At 37.9% G+C, this 20,474-nt stretch overlaps 1 protein-coding gene across 1 annotated transcript; it reads left to right on the plus strand.

Moving 5' to 3' along the window:
- The first annotated feature begins 1,337 nt into the window (after positions 1-1,337).
- On the plus strand, positions 1,338-7,841 carry LOC135203095 (adenosine receptor A2b-like). The gene is made up of 2 exons (XM_064232716.1): positions 1,338-2,378; positions 7,412-7,841. The coding sequence occupies exons 1-2, from the start codon at positions 1,488-1,490 to the stop codon at positions 7,700-7,702; spliced, it is 1,182 nt and encodes a 393-aa protein (XP_064088786.1). The 5' UTR covers positions 1,338-1,487; the 3' UTR covers positions 7,703-7,841.
- The last annotated feature ends 12,633 nt before the right edge of the window (positions 7,842-20,474 follow it).

The raw sequence follows: 20,474 nt of genomic DNA on the forward strand, positions 1-20,474 counted from the left end.
ATATATATATATATATATATATATATATATTAGAATAAGGTGATAATATCACTAAACAAACTCGTGGAAAAGGTGAATAAATAAACTAACAGATAAACTTACATAAACGCTTAGAATGAGAGAGAGAGAGAGAGAGAGAGAGAGAGAGAGAGAGAGAGAGAGAGAGAGAATGAAAATCCATCCATGCAAACAAAAAATGACAGAACATTAAAACTGACGTATAAACAAATAAACAGAAAGTCTAATGAAAATCCCCCCAAAAGAAATATTGCCATCGTCATTAGATAAACAAGTGACTAACGATTCCCATCAGTTGCCATGGGGGGCATCCAATTCTAGATAACACGACGGGCCCTGGGAAGTTGCGGGGTCGGGTGGAGGGGTTGAAGTATCACTTTTCAGTATATTTTCCTGAACACGCGAAGAGCACGCGTTCAAGTAGATTAGGGTTCGTTCTTGAGAGATTTATTTGAAAAGCTTACGAGCGGGATTCGTTTGTGCCTTGTTTAGGAGGGGCGCGTTCATGAGGGTGTTCCTCTGTCCATATCATGATGAGGTGGTTACGTTCATGAAGGTGTTCCTCTGTCTATGTCATGATGAGATAGTGTGTGTTAAGGTGTTCCTCTGTCCATTTCATAATGAGGTGGTTGCGTTCACGAAGGTGTTCCTCTGTCCATTTCATGAGGAGGTGGTGTGCGTTCACGAAGTTGTTTATCCGAACGAAAAAGGTGCGCGTTCACGCGGCTGCTATTCGATGCAATAAAAACCGTGAGCTAAACGTTCACGACAAGGGTCTTCCGTTCAGGCAAATAAATCCTAAGAAGACTCTTCTTCTTCTCTGTCATTTCCGTGGGAACCAAGTGGCAGAAAATGAGGCAAACCCGCCGACCGAAGAAGACATCTCTCCCGTCGGAAACAGGCCTGCTTTCGTTAGCGCTCGTGCATCACCCCTAAAAATAGATTTAGTAACACCCCGTCCGTCCCGCCATCAGCCTCAAAACAAATATCCTTCACTCGACGCTCGGCCAGTTACTTACGAGGCGCAGAAAGGCGAGGAGCTTGTGCTGGTCTTGTATTTCCTCGTCTCTCTCACTCACTCTCTTTCTCTCTATCTCTCCTTCCCCAGTCCTTCAAGTTTATAATCGTGTTCTGAATGACGGTGAAATGTCCGGCGAATATTGTCTACGAGTCTTATTTTTGCAATTACGAGACTAGTAGTGCATTTCTTAAAATGTGTCGTGATAAATTTCCAGTGACCTGTAGTACTATTTGTTTGACCGAAGGTTTAATTTAGTAAAAACTGACAGTTCTTTGTTTTATGGAGCATTAATATTTAAAAACTGACAGTTCTTTGTTTTATGGAGCATTAATATTTAAAAACTGACAGTTCTTTGTTTTGAGGAGCGTTAATATTTAAAAGCTTTGCTGTTCGATCTGAAAAGAACATCAGACTTCTTCTCCCATTAAGTGTTCATGTTAAGGTCAAAATGGTGAGCCAATACTCGATTAACCCGACCGAAGAATGGATGCTCTCTGGAGGGAGCAGAGATCCGACAGTTCTGGGGCCTGACGAGGAGAACAGAGCCCTCGGCATCGCCACCCGATTCGGCTACGGCCTTCTCGTCCCGGCCATCCTCATCTTCGAGTCCGTGGTCACCATCCTCATCAACGGCAGGAACCCCGAGCTCAAGAAGAGGTGCTCCAGAATCTTCGTCAACAACCTGGCCATCAGCGGGAGCTTCATAGGCCTAGTGTCCTTCGTCGTGACGTTCTTCGTCATAGACAGCTTCCGAGACATTGCGGTTTCTTGCAACCTGGAGATACTGCCTTTCTACTGGACGCTGACCTACTTCCACATGGTATCCGTCACGTCCCTCTTGTGCCTGTCCTTCGACAGGTACCTGGCCATCTGCTGGCCGCTGCGCTACCACGAGTTCCTGACGAACGCGCGCTGCAGGAACATGGCCGCGGCCTGCTGGATTCTATCGCTGGCGTGTCTGCTCGTACCGACGCTGTCGAGATACATCAATCTCGTAGCTTTCCAGAACAAGGTTCTTACTTCCTCCAGCGACTTCTCCATCATCATGAGGAGCCCAGTGGCCACGGACTGTCAGGCGAGGGCGAACAGGACGACCCGAGAGATGGAACTGTGGCTGACGTGTCGCAGAACGTTCACCATCAGCTTCGGGGTGAGCTACTTCTTCTCCCTGTTCCTTATCCTGTGTATGTACGGCCTCGTCATGAGGGAGTTCTGCCTGCTCAAGAGCAGGATGCACGCCACGACCTCCATGAAGGAGGAGGACCAGAGGGCCAGGATCAAGAGCACCAGGGATCTCATACTCGTGGCTACGCTGTATCTCACGTTGTCACTGCCGCATGTAAGTGTCTGCAGATATATATTTTTTATGACATTTAGTGATTGTTGTCAGTTTGTTTATGTTTAGTTTTTGTCGTACGACCATTTTCATGCCTAAACTTTAATAAGCATTTTTGTTCGTTGTTATTTACTCTCAATGCCATGATTCATCTTTAATTTAATATTTAAAATGTATCTGCGCCATTGGAAATGAGTACATTTTCAGTAGGCTTATAAAGGTGGGGTTGGGGGTTATAGTAGGTTTGGTACTACTGCAAGGGATCACTACTGGAAAAGTTTGGGAACCATTGGTATATTATAAATGTATTTACAAATGATTATAGCTCCTTTCAACGCTGCTTTGTTTATGACTACTGGCTTATTTTGGGTTCCTAGTGCATTTATTTGTCCCGTGAAAGAACACGGCTATGTCTTGTGCCCATAGACTCTGTGCGAGTACTATGCTCGGTTTTTTTCCATCTGTCCACCCGCCCGTGGTGTTTGCATATGGTAACACTGCGTCCTGGGCTTTATACAGTTACACTATATATAAAATTTTAGGTAAATAAAACGATATCTGGGTGTACATTTGCAACTGAAAAGTGTTTTAATAATTTACAGTATGCGAATTACACCGTTAATATTCGAAATAGGATATTGTTATTAATTCTTGAATGTAAGCTGAATTTAACGCTCCTAACAAGCCCGGGACCAGTGGGTTACCTTTGTAACTCAAACACCCAGCAGACGGGTGGGACACACAAACAGAGTATAGTAGTAGTAGTAGTAGTAGTGATGTTAGTAAGGAGGAACTTTTACAACGTCTCTCATGGCCTTCTAAAGTCGGGCACATTTTTATTTAGCCTATTTATTCATTTATTACGGAGCATGCTCCAATAAATTTGTTCCTATTCAGTATATGCATACATTTCCACCCCCTCCTTATCCTTTCCTGTTTTTGTAATAGTAATTACAATAACAACAATTAACATTACACACACACACACACACACACACACACACACACACACATATATATATTATATATATATATATATATATATATATATATATATATAAGGCATGAATATTGTGAGCTGCTGATAAGTAATATTTATACAATTGTATTCCTTCCCTTCTAACATTTCACTAGAATTTCCGCTACTTATAGAACATTTATGAAAATTATTTAACCGAATTTTATTGGTTTTATTTCCATATTTTTCCCGGCATGCCTGGAGAGAGAGAGAGAGAGAGAGAGAGACAGAGAGAGAGAGAGAGTGCTAGTAGTTACACTATCTATGCTACAATGAATGTATGTATACATAAAAGCTTTATCCTCTACTATCCACAATCTATATTTAGAGAGAGAGAGAGAGAGAGAGAGAGAGAGAGACTTTAACCACGGCAAAACTAACATCAGCGATGACGAGGAACAGAACTCCGATTGAACACTGAATGGCGCGTAACCTGAACCGAATCGGTTTTCTGTCAACACTTTGCCTCGCATGAACGGAGCCGACCTGATGACAGCAGGAGGAAAATGATCGATGGAAAATATTCTTTTAAAATTAAATGATAAAATTCGTAGATACGATTAATGAGGGATAAAATCAGGTTTGCATTTCGAAGCAGCGCAAGTTAAGGGAACTTTACAAATATTTTCAACGAAGACCGAAGATTTTCAAGGGCGTTAATTTAATGAAAACTTGGGTAATTATTTATCGATATAACCTACAGAGAGCTAATTTTGCAGCGGATATTTAAAATTAATTAATGGTGTGGAATTGCCAGCCGCCATATTTGCTACAAAGAGTCCGCCGTCTCGATGCATCCTAGGATATCCTGACGAGATAAGATGAAGCAGCATCCGTTTTTATAATCACATCTCCTGCAAGAAATATAGATAAAAAAATCCTTCAAGATTGGAGACACTACATCACGCCTGCTCATGACAACAACACTCTCGACTTAAATATGGACGGTTTTATTTTATTGCTAAAGTTCTTACGGCCTCTTTCGGATGTTTGTGACATTTCGTTACGTAAGACTTTTTATCGGGGAGAGGGGGGGGGGGGGCGGTAGGCTCAAAACGAAAACCTGTCCACATTCCGCCGTTTGATAAATAGATAGTATTACGACACAGACACACACTATATATATATACACATATATATAGTATATACATACATACATACACACACACACACACACACACACACATATATATATATATATATATATATATATGTATGCGTGTATATGTATGTATGTGTATGTATATATATAATTTATATATATAAATAAATATACATGTATACTACGCACACACACATATATATATCATACTATAATGGGCGTAATGTCTGTCTGTCTGTCATTCAATCACGGCCAAACGGCTGGTCAGATGGGCATGAAACTTGGCAGCGTTATGGTAGGGACCCCTAAGATGGTTTGTAATGGGGTTTCATCCAACCTACCCCCCTCCTTTGTAGGGGGTGGGGGTGAGAAGGGATTCCCTGAAACGGAGCTGTTTCTGGCCGTGAAACGAGGCTGGTTATTCCCGTAGACTTAGTTACGTCACGATTTTTCATACATAATTTCTGTACAACTTCCCCGGAGAAAGTCGCGAATATTTCAGCTCGGACACAATAGAAGATGAAAATTATCATCAATATCCGCAAGATTTTTTGAATAACTTTAATCCATCAGGACTGCCAGTGCCCAAAATAACGTTTAAGAAGTACTGCCCTGCCCGGTAATGTTGCTTCGGAATTTCGATCCTGCCAATGGACATAATAAAAAGGAAACTGACAAGTTCTTTACTTTCTACTCTTTTTTGGAAGACACAGGATCATAAGAGCATTTATCAGTAGCCATAACGCACTAACATACAAGTTGCGTCTTTGCAGTAACATAATGAAAAGAAAGATACTTTATTATTTGTATCACCATGCAAAGTAATTGACAAAGAAACGAACCAATCAAGATCCCTGTTCCGTTAAATGAAAGTCACCGACAAGAGAAGAGAGAGAGAGAGAGAGAGAGAGAGCCATTTAACGACATTAATGATCTACAATTTTATAATTTTATCTTGCTATCGAAAAATGTGAGAGAAAGAGAGGAGATAATTTGTGATTTGAGAGCTAAGTAATCCGATAATCCCATCACCGTCTTCGTTACTTGACTTACATTGAGAGAGAGAGAGAGAGAGAGAGAGAGAGAGAGAGAGAGAGAGAGAATCATTAAAAGAGGGTAAACAATAATGAATACGAACTTCTTTACGTTCATTGATCGTCCCTTCACTTACTTTAAGAGAGAGAGAGAGAGAGAATATCATTAAAAGAGGGGAAACAACAATGAATAAGAATTTCTCTGCGTTCAGTGATCGTCCCTTGAATTACATTACGAGAGAGAGAGAGAGAGAGAGAGAGAGAGAGAGAGACTATTATTTGTGTAATCGCCCTTATTTTAATACTGCTGAACAAATAGTACATATAAATTTTTCACTTCTGCACCCGTATTTTATCACCCATCGTAGATGGGTAAGTTTGCTAGTATATATATATATATATATATATATATATATATATATATATATATATAGTATATACATATACATATATATATATATACACACACATATATATATATATATATATATATATATATAATATATATATATATATATAATATATACAGGGGTATGTGTAAAACTAGCATATCTGTACAATCTCATTATATAAATCATTCTACAAAAAATCCTGGCAATGTTGCCCAAGTCTACGAGTTTCCGAAAAAGTACCCCCCACCCTTGCCCCCATCCCCCCCACAAAAATAGGAAAAACCGAAAACAACATAAACAAGACGAAAAATGACGAAAGTTATGTAAGGACAAAACCTACTTAGTGGACAACATTCTAACGCGTGACGTCAGCAGATCAGGTATACAATTGCGTATGACGTCATAATCGAGGCTTCCCCAAGGCGAGGTGCGCAGATCTCACGGGCTATGACATCAGTGAAGGTTGCTGTAGAATTTTTATCTGGTCATACTGATAAAACAAGGAAAAAAATTGACAAATCACTATTTTCAGGTTTCTAACTTCATTGTATTTTGTACCTAAAACGTATTTGGATTTACATCAACAAAATCTTAAAACACATTTATTCTGCAAAAAAAAAAAAAAAAAAAAAAAAACCTGACAATTCACTAACTGAAGTTTCTAACCTCAGGTGTATTTTGTTCTTAAAACTTATTTGGTTTTATATATCAACAAAATCCTAAAACATTTACTGTGTAAAGTATACTTGGCTGTTGAGGGCGGACCATACTTATTTTAAACTGATCCAGTGCTTTATTTAGGAATTTATCTATATATCTACTTATTCACTATAAACGCCAATGTTTACTCCTATGTGATTATATGTATATATAATATATAATAAATAAACTACATAACATTATGTATATAACACCACATCTAAATTATCTATAATATAATATATATATATATATAATTATATATATATCTCACATATATACGCATACACACACACATATAATATATATTATATATATCTATATATATATAATAATTAAATATATATATATATATAGATATAATATATATATATTAAAAACACAGCACATACATAGAATTATATATATATAAATATAAATATATATATCTAATATAATATATAATATATAATTATATATATACAACCCCCGTCATCACTTACACAATTAATCTGCGCATTAACACAATGAATAACAGGACCTCATTTGAACTGAACTGAATGGTGTATTGTGGAGATATTTATTTAAGTTTTGCAGGACTAAATTAACTTTTCCTGATTATTATCTCCACTAAATACCATCCAGGTAAAATTAGGTCCTGCTAGTACTATATATACATACATATATATATATATATATATATATATATATATATATATATATATATATATAGTAGCTATGAAACGTTTGCTTGAATTTCTTTCATGAACTGATGACATCACTCACACATTCCTTCTTCTGTTCCCATCCAGGTCATACTCAAGGTCAGTACAATCGAATGGACGCCAGTGGACTACTTGAAGAACACCCACCAGGTAACGATCTTCCTGGCGGTCATCCACCAAATCCTCTTCTTGCCCCTGTATGCCTGGAGGTTCCCCGAGTTCCGGAAGGAACTGTGCTCCAAGAGATTCTGGAAGTCCTGTGCCTGGCCCTGTGGCGAGGCATTTGGAGAGCAGTGCCCTTCGGTGGACAGTCCTTCCTGGTCACTCAAAGCATCAGCGTCCACCAGCACGGCCACGTCTCAGGCGTTGTGTGTGTAATTCAACTTGGAAAACATGGAGTTTCCTCAAGGGTTAAAACGACTTGGAAATGGTGGAGCTTCCTCAAGGGTTAAAACGACTTGGAAAAGGTGGAGCTTTTTCTAGGGTTGAAACGACTCGGAAAAGATGGAGCTTCCTCAAGAGTTGAATCGACTCAGAGCTACTTCAAGGGTTGAGACTACTCGGAAAAGGTGGAGCTTCCTCAAAGGTTGAAACGACTCGGAGCTTCTTCAAGGGTTGAAACGACTCGGAAAAGGTGGAGCTTCCTCAAGGGTTAAAACGACATGGAAAAGGTGGAGCTTCCTCAAGGGTTAAATCGGCTTAGAAAAGGTGGAGCTTCTTCATCGGTTGAAAAGACTTGGGAAAGGTGGAGCTTCCTCAAGGGTTGAGACGACTTGGAAAAGGTGGAGCTTCTTCATGAGTTGAAACGACTTGGAAATGGTGGAGCTTCTTCATGAGTTGTAACGGCTCGGAAAAGGTGGAACTTCTTTAAGAGTTGAAATGACTCAGAAAAGTTGGAGTCTCTTCAAGGATTGAAACGTACCTGATTTTCTAGTTAGATTTTAAGAATGTTGAATCTTTCTACCCAACTACAGAAGTCATCTTTGAGAACTGCATCGTATGAGTATTAGGTTCTTCTGTTTCCATTATGGATGTAAAGAATTGATTGTCAAGTCTGAGACCAAATTGGACAGTTTTTGCGATTGTGTGTATATGTGTATATCTACACTTGTTTGTAAGAAGCATTTACTGATCCCCACAGTATTTTAACCTCTGTTTTAGAGAACCAGTTGAATTTCTAAGTCCCATAAAAATAATAATAAAAAATCCTACCTCATACATTATTATCATTATCCTAAAATAACCCAAAGAGAATTTGACAGAATAAAAGAATCTACCATCTTGTTAACAAATACTAAAGATGAAACAAAACTCCTAGTGTCATTCTGTATGTCTGATTTTCAAAACAAAATATCAACTTAGCGTCTCCATGTTGGATTGAAAGGTTGAATTTCTCTTATAAACTGGAGTTGCAAGAACAGTGGTCATATTTTTCTTAAACTTCAGCTTGGCAAACATAGATACAGTTAATATTCCAACTAAATGAAAAGCGGAAGTGGGAAAAAAGTGGGCAGACCCATTCAACACCTATCTAAATTTCCTTAGGTCCTTGGTAAAATTTCCTTATTTTTTTTTAAACAATGGAGTGTATTTTATAAATAAAGAGATTTCTTTGACAAATACATATATCAATAATAAAAAGATTATATAATCAGTTTGTTCTTAATTCCTTTTACTGGAAATCTATTCAATCCTCAGTGATAATTAGGATTGTTCCATTAACTATTCTTTTTTGTTTTGTTTTGTTTTAGAGCAATTTTTTTGTTCTAAAGAATAACCCGAGAAGTCTTAGGACACCGAAGGGATATTTTACGATAGAGGAAACAAATACGAAGGTAGATAGTTCAATATCAGACGGTTAGAGACCTTTTGCATTTTTGTTTTGTGCCAAATAATTTAATAAAAAAAAGGTGAAAGAATGACTGGTGTAATCACGTAGTCTAAGAAGAAAAACGACCCTCTGAAAATTGAAAAGACAAGCCATTATATATATATATATATATATAATATATATATATATATATATATATATATATATATATATATATATATATATATATATATATATATATACCCTAGCCCGATGTGAATAGTGCAGTTAAATGGTAAGCCAAACCCACTTGATGGGGACTGAGCATCATGTAAATACAATCATCTCCACTCTAACCACATAACCTGAGGTTTCTCTAATTACTGAATTTTTATTGTTGAATTTTGGAGAAGAGAGAGAGAGAGAGGGGGGGACATTAACTAAACAGCATTCCTATCACTTTCCAGATGGGACGGAGGGTGGAATCCACGAGTCTAGGGTATGTCATTTCGACAACTTTCATAATTCTAAATACTTCAAGTTCATGAAACATATCAAGTTTGAGTTTGGAGTTCGTTTCCCCGAGGCTCTGGATATTTCCCACTTTTATTTCTTACGTATAGATGGACTCTAGACCTTTATCAGCATTTTGAATGGCGTTATTTTCCATGTTTTGTTGTTAAATGTTGAATACTTTAACAAACGGAATATTAAAACAATAACTAATTAATGGTTGATGCAGACAATTTGGAGCTTTCAGTGCAATTCTTTGGCTCTCATACGAGATGGCGAGACCATGCACAGCACAGACAGCAATAACAGCACCTGCTGAACAACACCTGCAGAAGGCAAAGCAAGAAAAGCAGTGTTAAGGGGAAAGGAATGCAGCTCTCCTTATCACAGCACCTGTTCAGAACTGATGTGGAACAAGACGAAGGAGAGAAGGACCCTTTCCTGCAAATTGCATCGTTGCTCTTCACAAGCAGCCAGTTACAGAGAGAAATTATTGTGACGTTATCACTACGCGTACTCAGTCAGCCATTGAAAAGTGAAAATCCACAATGATTTGTAATGATGTATAAGTTTCTGCCAATGGGACGAAAGTCTACAAAGAACAAGAGTTCTCGCTCACCTAAGCACCTTTTACCACTTGTTATACTACTAATGTCTCAGTAACCAGCCAATTAAAATTGATAAACAAAGTGGCATGTGATGAACATCAATGACATAGTGGTATTAAACCAACAGCAGTCACGAAAGCTTTCAAGAAGTCAATTGCCCACCTACCCCTCTCCACCTTTCCTGCCAAGGATTTCCATCTGGTCCCCTCCAACATAAAAACTCTTTCGCCTGTCTAATGCCCTCACAATAACCTTTTCTTGGTCTGTTTATGCAAGCAAGCAGCGTTACAAACACTCCTTTATGCTCGTGCAGCATTGCCAACCATCTTAGTGCCTTTTTTAAAAATTTTGTTTCTAAGAATCGTGTATACACTTTACATAACTGTGTTTTTGATGAACCTCTAGATAACATCAATGTCTGGATAAGATAAAACCAGATAACTGAAGGATCACTGTGTGAATTTATGTATACATATATAAATACGTATTTATACATGTATGTATATATATATATATATATATATCATATATATATATATGTGTGAATTTTAAGGTCAAATGACACTTGTTTAAACAAAATGAAACAAAACAACTAACTGGCAACTTAACCTACCCTTGTTCCGTTGCATATCCCTCTTGGGAGTTGGCTGAAAGTCCAATCTGGGCAAAAATAATTTCCTGTACTTACAAAAATGTACTTTTTATTTCCCAAAATTAGCTAACATTAAAATGGAATAAAATTAACTAACTCTGACTCAAAAGAAACGTTAAAATGTCATATTCTTCTCAAAATCATATTTAAGTAAGTACCCCCCTCTTATCTCATTCTGTCTAACTAATCATAATCTTTCCATAAGTCAATACAAGTCTAGAGAAATCCATTTTTCTATATGGTGACTTCGAATCTATCTGAAATAAAGAGACCACAATTATGACATCACTTAACCATTAAATTTAATAAAAAAAAAAATGTGTACCACACCCCACTTTTCTTTCTCCAGACACAAATAATTGTCACTTCAAAGGTTAACTTTTCCAAAGTTCTCTCTTACGTTACCTTGTTCGATGGACCTGCAACACCTCTTCCAGGCGTGCTCCACACTCTGTCAAACACAATCAGTGAGTCCCCCCTTAGCCCTTACTCTCCAGAATAAATGTCATTTTCTGTCCGTTACAAACACACACACATACCCCGATGGGCACACAATAAGCATGAATGCTTCAGGGCTGAAACTTGTGATCTTCGAGGCGTCATTGACCACAAAGTGCACGGGTAAGCTATCCTGTCTGTTTTTCATTTCAGCATCTTCGAGGAATCCAGCGTTTTGCGCTTGTCTCTAAGTGGCAAAAGCTGAGGTTGACAACTCACTACCTTGCCTTTAAGATGGCTCCGCCACCTATGTCTTTTGTGCACCCTTGTCGCACACCACATTGGCTACTGGTATATACTAGTTCATAATATTTGCAAGACAGCCCCTATAACACATATTTCGACTATCATTATAGCTATTATAACTGTGATCACTGGAATGTAGCGTTCATCGAAGAAAAATTCGTCCCTATCATTATCATCTATTGGTGGAACTGTAACCGTCTCCAATGTAAGTGGAACTTGAACTACCTCGTGGTCCCATGTAAGTGTTTCACGACCACCTTTGTTGAATAATTGTAGATCCTGGCTGAGCTCATGAACCATCTCGAAACAACTCAGCATGCACCATTATTAAGCGTCTGCAACACCTGTAGGTGTATCCTAACACCCTCGTTACTGAATTGTAGATTCGACGTCTTCCGATGAAGGAATCGTATCCGCCACCTCGTTGTCAACTTGAAATATCCCGTGACTCTCATGCAAGTGTCTTGCACCCGCCTTGTAGAAGATTGTAGACTCCTGATTTGTCCCAGAATGTATCCTGAGACGATCCACCGACGACACCTCGTCCATTGCAAAGGTGATCCGTAACATCGTCGACCATGTAAAGATCCGACCTCTGGTGTTGTAGATCCAAGTTGTTTCCGTTGTCACCCTCGCATGAAGTTGGGAATTCTCTAAAGTCATCGTGTGTCCGTATTTGAAAAGTCTACATGATCTTAGAGCAAATAAAGTCTTGCTTTAACACACGAATCTGTCATCAACTAATATACCCAATCTCATAGTCAATTTTTAAAAATTCCTCACTAAACTAAAATATGATCTTTACCCACTGAATCCTCATAACTAATCCTATGTCTGACAAATATACTATCAAAAACCCCCATAATGTCTATACAGCAAAACCCCTGTAATGTTTATACAGCTAACCTCCATCAAACATAATGCCGAATATCTCTTCTAATTTACATATACCAAGATAAATTCTACCTCCTTTCTATAATAGAAATCCTATGTAAAGCTTAACCCCGATTACAAGTTTCCCTTGTAGGAGAAAAGAAAAAAAAAATTCAACTTTTCCCATTACAAAATGTATAAGGAGAGAAAATAATATATATATATAACCCAGCGCTTTTCCATATAAAACGTAGTATGTATTGTTACGGAATTTGCTGCCGCAGCATATCCTATCGACCCGAATTGACCCCTTAAATTCTTCCCCATGGAATGTTATCATCGAGATTCCTAAAAACGGTGCAAATCTCCGAGTAATCAACTCCAAAAGAAAATATCAGCAACCGGTCTCATCGCAGCATTAAGCCACCTGTGTATACAGCATGTGCTCAAACCTCACTATGGACTTGTCTAGTCAGACTCGTAAACTCAGAAATCATCATTCCTTCAAATGGCCCAAAAAATCTTTACTGATACTATAGAACTACATTCCTCAAATATTATCCTCAGGACATCCTCATTGTCACCTAAAGGTTACCCAAAAATTGTTCTCGAAAACATAACGCATTCATGATACTGCCACATGTATATAAAACCCCAATAATCACCAAGTCGGGATATAAATCACAGAAAACCAATTCGACAATTATATACCGCCAAATATAACCACTGGTGAATATAAAATACAACGCCTTTATAGGGTCCCATAAAACCACAATGCACTAGTGCCACCCCCAAGAGCCATAATACCAAAAGAACCACAATCCCCACCTCTTTGGCTCGTAAAACCACAGATCTCCTCCAAAAATTATAGCCACAAAAAATTCACCACCAAAAATTATAGCTGCTAAAAATTCACCATAAAAAATTATAGCCACAAAAAATTCAGCCCCAATAAACCAATACCGCCAGGAATCACCACATGGATCTCTTATAATATTTCTCAACTTAAAAATTTCCCGTACTTTCCACTCCGTTTTTCCTCGTAAAATAATTACCTCTGGTTTTTACACCAAATCTCCGCAGTTTGCGCATAATAAGAAAAATAGTAGAAGAATTGAAAATGAAAAAAACGTTACATTAAACTGACTAATCACATTTCATCATCAATTTGCAAAATCAGAAAAAAAGGCAACTGCGCAATATTATTTTTAGTTACTACAACCAACTCTTTTCAGTTTAGATTTATGAGTTAATTTCGACCGACCTGTCTTTTCATCTAAGTCTATAAATCTGTTTCCTGTCTTTTCCTCAATGACTCTAAAAGGACCTTCAAATTTCGGACCAAATTTGTAATTTAAATTTAGTTCATTCCTCATATTGATTTTTAAAAATACATTGTCTCCAACAGTGATTTTAACATTGAATGTTTTTTTATTACTTCTTTCCACCATTTCTCGGGTTGCAGCCTCGAGATTATGGCTGAGACAAGCATGTCTCTCCTTTGCTGTGGAAATTAATGCTTCGATTGTATCTTCTCCATGATGAGGTATGGTTAGCAGATCAAATGTGCCTCGTGCTTGGCAACCAAACAATGCTTCAAATGGAGACATTTTAATGGAATCACTAACCACAGTGTTGATGTTATGTCTAACAACATCTATATATCTATCCCAGTTTTTATCATTTCCTCCTACAGTCTTCCTGAGAGCTTCGAGCACTTTCCTGTTTGCTCATTCATATAACCCGTTAGCTTCAGGTCTGTATGGAGTAATTGTTACTTTCTGTATCCCCATGACTTCTGCCAAACATTCTAAAATTTTGTTTACAAATTCTCTGCCATTGTCGGTCAATAAAACCTCGGGTGAGCCATATCTACAAATGATACCATTGAAAAATGCTATAGCTACTTCTTCAGCCGTTTTATGCTTAAGTGGAAGAATTTCTACTATCCTCGTAAGTTCATCTATTATCACTAACAGGTACTTATTCGCATATCTAGATTCACAAAAATTTCGAAGGATATCCATATGTATTCTCTGAAAAGTCTACTTGGTATCGGATATGGCCATAATTTGCAGGAAGTTATCCTTGCAGGTTTGCAAGCATACTGTACAGTTTTCACAAAATTTTCCACATCTTTCCCCATATTTTTCCAAATATATTTAGCACACACCTCATACGTTTTTTCTATCCGAACCTGCAATGTACTATATCCAAAACCACTGGAATTAGGACTTTCAAAATTACAATCTGTGTCACGTCTCCTTTACTTTCACTAGTCCTTAATTTAGGTTTAATTTTCCTGACCAACAGATTACCTTCTAATTCTAAACCCGAAAAAGGTAACTTATAACTTTTCCTGACTAATTCCCCTCTAAGAAATGCTTTTTGTCTGCCAAAATTTCATCTTCATTTTGCCTTTGCTCTATGAGACCCATATCCCATTGTTTAGAATCACTAGTAACTAGTGTAACTTGAGATCCTTCAGTGTCATAAAATTTTCTACTAAGGGCATCCGCGATTAATTTAATTTGCCTTCTATATATTTGAGCTTTGCATCGAAGTCCCTGATAGTTAAGAGCCATCAAGCTCTTTTAGGTGACAAATCGGGCTTATTAAAAAGATCCAATAATGGCCTGTGGTCTGTAAGGACTTCTACTTCATTCCTCATCAGTAGCATTTTAAAATGAACCAAACTTGATACTATTGCAAAGGCTTCTTTATCTATGGTAGCCATTAATCTTTCATTGCTGCCCTTTGTCCTAAACTTCCTGCTATAAAAAGCTATGGGATTGAATGTCCCATCAAACTTTTGCATAAGGCAAGCACCTATACCCTCCTGACTGGCATCGGTCACTAATGTGAATGGTTTGCTGAAATCTGGAAATTTCAGAACTGGGGGATTCATTAACGCGTCCTTAATTAAGTTTTTGAAAACTTTCTTCCTGGGGTTTTCCCCAACGAAATTGAATGTCTTCCCGCAATGCATCCATTTGAGGAGCTGCTATGTTAGAAAATCCTTTCACAAACCTACGAAAAAACCCCGCCATCCCCAGGAATGACTTAATTTCTTTCTTTGATTTCGGGGGGCGAAAATCCGCTATTGCTTTGACTTTATCATCGTTTACTCTAACCTAACCCCTTCCTTGGATATGACATGACCTAAATATGTGATTTGCTTTTTCAAGAAGGAACACTTAGCTAGCTTAATTTTCAATCCTGCTAACCTAAGTCTCCTAAGTACTTCCTTAAGCATTTCCAGGTGTTGCACGATCGAGTCTGTTGCAATTAATATATCATCCATGTACACAAAAACATTTTTACCCAATAACCCGTGCAAAACTGTTTACCAACATGGTAAAGGTCATCAGACTGCCTGATAAACTGAACGGCATCCATGTAAATTCATAGTGTCCCTTGGGCACTGAAAAGGCCGTATATTCCTTACTATTTTCACTAAGAGGGACCTGCAGAAAACCTTGCGATAAATCAATTGAGCTATAAATATTATGTCCCCCGATTTCTACAAAAAGATCTGGTATGCATGCGACTGGGTACCGGTCAGGAATTGTTTTTTTTTCATTCAAACATCTAAAATCGACACATACTCGGACAGAACCGTCCTTCTTAGGCACTGCTAACAGAGGAAAGTTGTATGGAGACACACTAGGTCTAATGATTCCTTCCTCTTCCCATTTATTGACCTCTTTTTCTACCTGTTCTCTGATTTTGAAAGGTATGCGGTATGCAGGAATAAAAATGGGTTTTGTACCTTTCTCTAAGTTAACCTTATGTTCTAAAACATTAGTTAATCCCAGTTTATCCCCTTGTAAAACGACCGTGTCCCCAAATTCTGCCAAGAGCTCGCTTACCGCTTCTATATGTTCATTATAATCCGTATTAGCTAAATGTTCTCTGATTATTTGTTTCCTTGATTGCATTTCTGCCTCTGAAAAAAGTTTTCCCCTCTACAATAGCCACGAACCACTGTCATTACTCCAATCTTGGAGATCTACCACATATGTATTCTTCTGGTATTTCCTAACTGTATCAGTACAGTTCAGTAATTCTATCCATGACCAGTGTTTGATACACTGTTTACTGATGCTGTGCTAATAACCCCTCTTAGTTTCTCGCTACCCTCAATTACGCATACTTCTGTGGGTTTTTTCACTACCCTCAATTTGACGTTTACCATAGTCTTTGAACCTGGCCTTAAAATAACATCCTCTGATAAAACACATTTATATTTGTGGTTAGTACCTCCCCGTTCCACGATCCCATAAATACCACCACCCGTGGTTCTCATTGCATCCACCACGACCCCATTGTTAGTATCAGTAATTATACCAGTATTAGTATCAGTATCACCACCCATAACGCCATTGTCAAACCCACCAAAATTGTTACCACCGTGGCTCCAATATCGCGTTTAACATCACTGCAGTTATTCCCCATATCATCAGTGTGGGTTTTGGTATCACCACTCCCCATATCCCCGGTATCATTACCATTAGCACCGCCAAACGCACCCCCATTTTCAATAATTTCCATATCCTCGGTTTCACTTGCGTCCGGGATAAAAACACCGGGTATTTCAACCGTTATACCACTAACACCTGCATGGACTGATATCTTGTGTCTTCTACATGCAGGATGGCCCAGCAAAAGTCTGTTGCCCAACGCAACCCCTTTTATAACCAAAAATGATTCTATTAACACTCTATCACCCAGAGTAAACCGTATTCTAACAAAACCCAGGGTGTTTAATCTATGGGCTTCACATCACACACCGTCTCCGTTGAGGGTTTCAAAGGGTAATGGGAGAACATGGATTGATACAAATTAAATTGTAGATGCACGGATTGATACAAATTATGATCCATTAAATTGTAGATGCACCGGTGTCAATAAAGACCGGGATGTCCACATCCTCCACTGTTCCATATACTATAGGCCTGGGCTCTGGGGCGTCCCCAACGAGACCACAATGGCACGTACAAATCATCTGTACCCTTTTTGTTGATCGGCTTTCCAAAAATTTAGCCGATCCCTTTGCCCTCTTAAGTGACCTGCCTGGGAAGTTCTCGTATTGTAACTCCCTAATTTCTCGCATCTCTCTCCATATCTGAGATGGACAGGCTTGCCAACAGTGATCCACACTATTACACATCCCACAATATTTGACTAAATACTTTCTTTGTGTGCCCTGGTTTATTACAATTGTAGCAATGCAACTGCTGTTGCCTTTGATCGATCAATCCTCTATTATGTTCCACTTTTGGACACTTTTGCACCGTATTTCTTTATGAAAACTCTTATACTTTAAGATCTGCCCCGACCTCAGTAACATTGATATATTATGCACACACAAAACCCAACACAAAAATTAATAACATATCCATCCACCAATAAAAGATAAAATAAACATGCACCACCCCAATAAACTGCCATATGAACTCGCCGCTTCTCAGGTTCAAGGTTAATCAGCTGATTTAACTGGTACAAGGTCACGCTAGTATACAAAAAACGGGAAGAAAATAGTTCAAGAAAGAAAACGTATGTTGAACCCTTAATTCCCTAGATCAGCGTCTGTCCACTCTCTCTCTCTCTCTCTCTCTCTCTCTCTCTCTCTCTCTCTCTCTCTCTCATGCCAAGCACAAAAACGAAACTTACAATACTTTTCTAATGTATCATAAAACCACAAAACCACTAATGTCCACCGTATCTCGAGGGACATCAAAATAAAACACACTTTTGAGTAAATCAATACCAATAAAAAGAGAAAAAAAAGAAAACAAAAAATTATACACTCACGTCTTCATAGAACCGAAGTCAGTACCTGTCTACACTTGCAACCGCTTGTAATCAATTCCCGTTATGACATAAATTCATTTTACCCCCCCCAAAACACAAGAACACGTCTTTACACTAAACCACAGCTAAGAAGACTACCCAAACTACTATGAGATTCAGGGGCTCTGTAAAACGGTTTTTTCGTAATAACTTTTTATCTATGCATTTCATAAATATAACGCTTATTCAGAATACATATTATATCAACACATAAATTTTGAGTGCATTCTGCACTACGTAGGTTGAATAAATTTGGTACTTATAATGTAAAAGTGACCTTTCTTGAAGACGGGCCAACTTACTCAGAGAAAAGGTTTCGAACGCACTCCTTACGTAACTTATGACATCATTTCTTCCCTCTTTCTCGAAGGATGATTGGCTATACGTAACGAAGGCTAAACCTCTGGCAACAATGACATACAAATTTAAATACAAGCAAAGCAGTACACCTTTATGAACTCTGGAACCTCCCCACTGATAATTGTCATAATGAACAAACCAACAAAATATGATAATAAATACAAAAACATTTCGATTATTAGTCTAACTCCCAAAATAAGTTTCCAAAGAAATTACAGTCTGCTTTATAGGTCACAATCAGATTGACAAGATGTAGGGAATAGTTGGTAATTACCAAAAAACATAGTAGACAAGCTTGATTTGATAACTGCTATAACCAATGTCAAGCAATTTTTATTTATTGGCTATCTACCTATTTACTGAAAAAAAATAGCCGGTACCGTATATTGGCTTTAAACCTTCACCAATAATTATCGTCAGAATGGTGACTTCATGAGGCTCCACCCACTTTCGCCTCGTTATAATTCAGGATAACACTGAAGGCTACCATGGGCATTGTTGGATTAGAAAATTTAACTTGTGGCTATAAAAACTAATTTCTCGAGTAGTTGTAAGAAGTGCTAAATGATTCTCAAGGATCCCAGCAGTTGGTCTAAACGTTTAATTCATGTATATTACTGCTATACTGTTGCGGCACTACTGCTACAGTAGTATTACTACGCTAGCACTGATACCCCACCCACATCTATGTATATTTCCACCATTCATAAAGTCTTTGGGTTTCAGAGCCGATGGCATTTCTGTCTGGTGGATGGGCGGGACAACATTTAGTCAAGAGGTGTTTGTTTACCTTGCTTACGTAATGAATGTTTTTCGACTCTTGGCTCGTAATCATTGGCCATGGCGTCGGCTAGTTCATTTTTACTCTATAAAAATCAAAACTATCGGGTTTAGGTTATTGATAATGCTGACAAAATTTGTGTGTGGTTGTAAAATATACATATGTCAACTTTCAGCTACATCCGATGCTTTGACAGGGAGCAAAGTCCAAAAAACCGTGTTACAGAGACCCTGAATCTCATAGTAGGTACCTTCCCCTTAAGTCAGCAACAGAGTCAGTTGCCCTATACATAGTAATTATAATCACCCTCCCCAAAACATGCCTAACCTATATAGTCTCTTCGGAGGTGCTTCCTATAGGCATTAATGTACCTTTTAACCGCTGCCACCAAATCTATTAGGGAATTTTAAGGTCAAATGACACTCATTTAAAAAAATGAAACAAAACAACTAACTGGCAACTTAACCTACCCTTGTTCCATTGCATATCCCTCTTGGGAGTTGGCTGAAAGTCCAAGCTAGGCAAAAATAAATTCCCATAGTTACAAAAATATACTTTTTATTTCCCGTAATTAGCTAACATTAAAATGGAATGAAATTAATTAACTCTGGCTCAAAAGAAACATTAAACTGTCATATTCCTCTCAAAATAATTTTTAAGTAAGTACCCCCCTCCTATCTCATTCTGTCTGACTAATCATAATCTTTCAATAAGTCAATACAAGTTTAGAGAAATCCATTTTTCTATATGGTGACTTCAAATCCATCTGAAATAAAGAGACCACAATTATGACATCACTTAACCATTAAAGTTAGTCGAAAAAAGAATGTGTACTGCACCCCACTTTTCTTTCTCTAGAGACAAATAATTGTCACTTCAAAGGTTAACTTTTCCAAAGTTCTCTCTTACGTTACCTTGTCCGATGGACCTGCAACACCTCTTCCAGGCGTGTT

This window comes from Macrobrachium nipponense, chromosome 33 (assembly GCF_015104395.2).
Source record: "Macrobrachium nipponense isolate FS-2020 chromosome 33, ASM1510439v2, whole genome shotgun sequence".
Lineage (NCBI taxonomy): Eukaryota > Metazoa > Arthropoda > Malacostraca > Decapoda > Palaemonidae > Macrobrachium > Macrobrachium nipponense.

Coding starts and splice junctions, on each gene's coding strand:
- LOC135203095 (XM_064232716.1), top strand. CDS start 1,488: ATGGTGAGCCAATACTCGATTAACCCGACCGAAGAATGGATGCTCTCT. Junction 2,379..7,411: donor TCACGTTGTCACTGCCGCAT/GTAAGTGTCTGC, acceptor GTTCCCATCCAG/GTCATACTCAAGGTCAGTAC.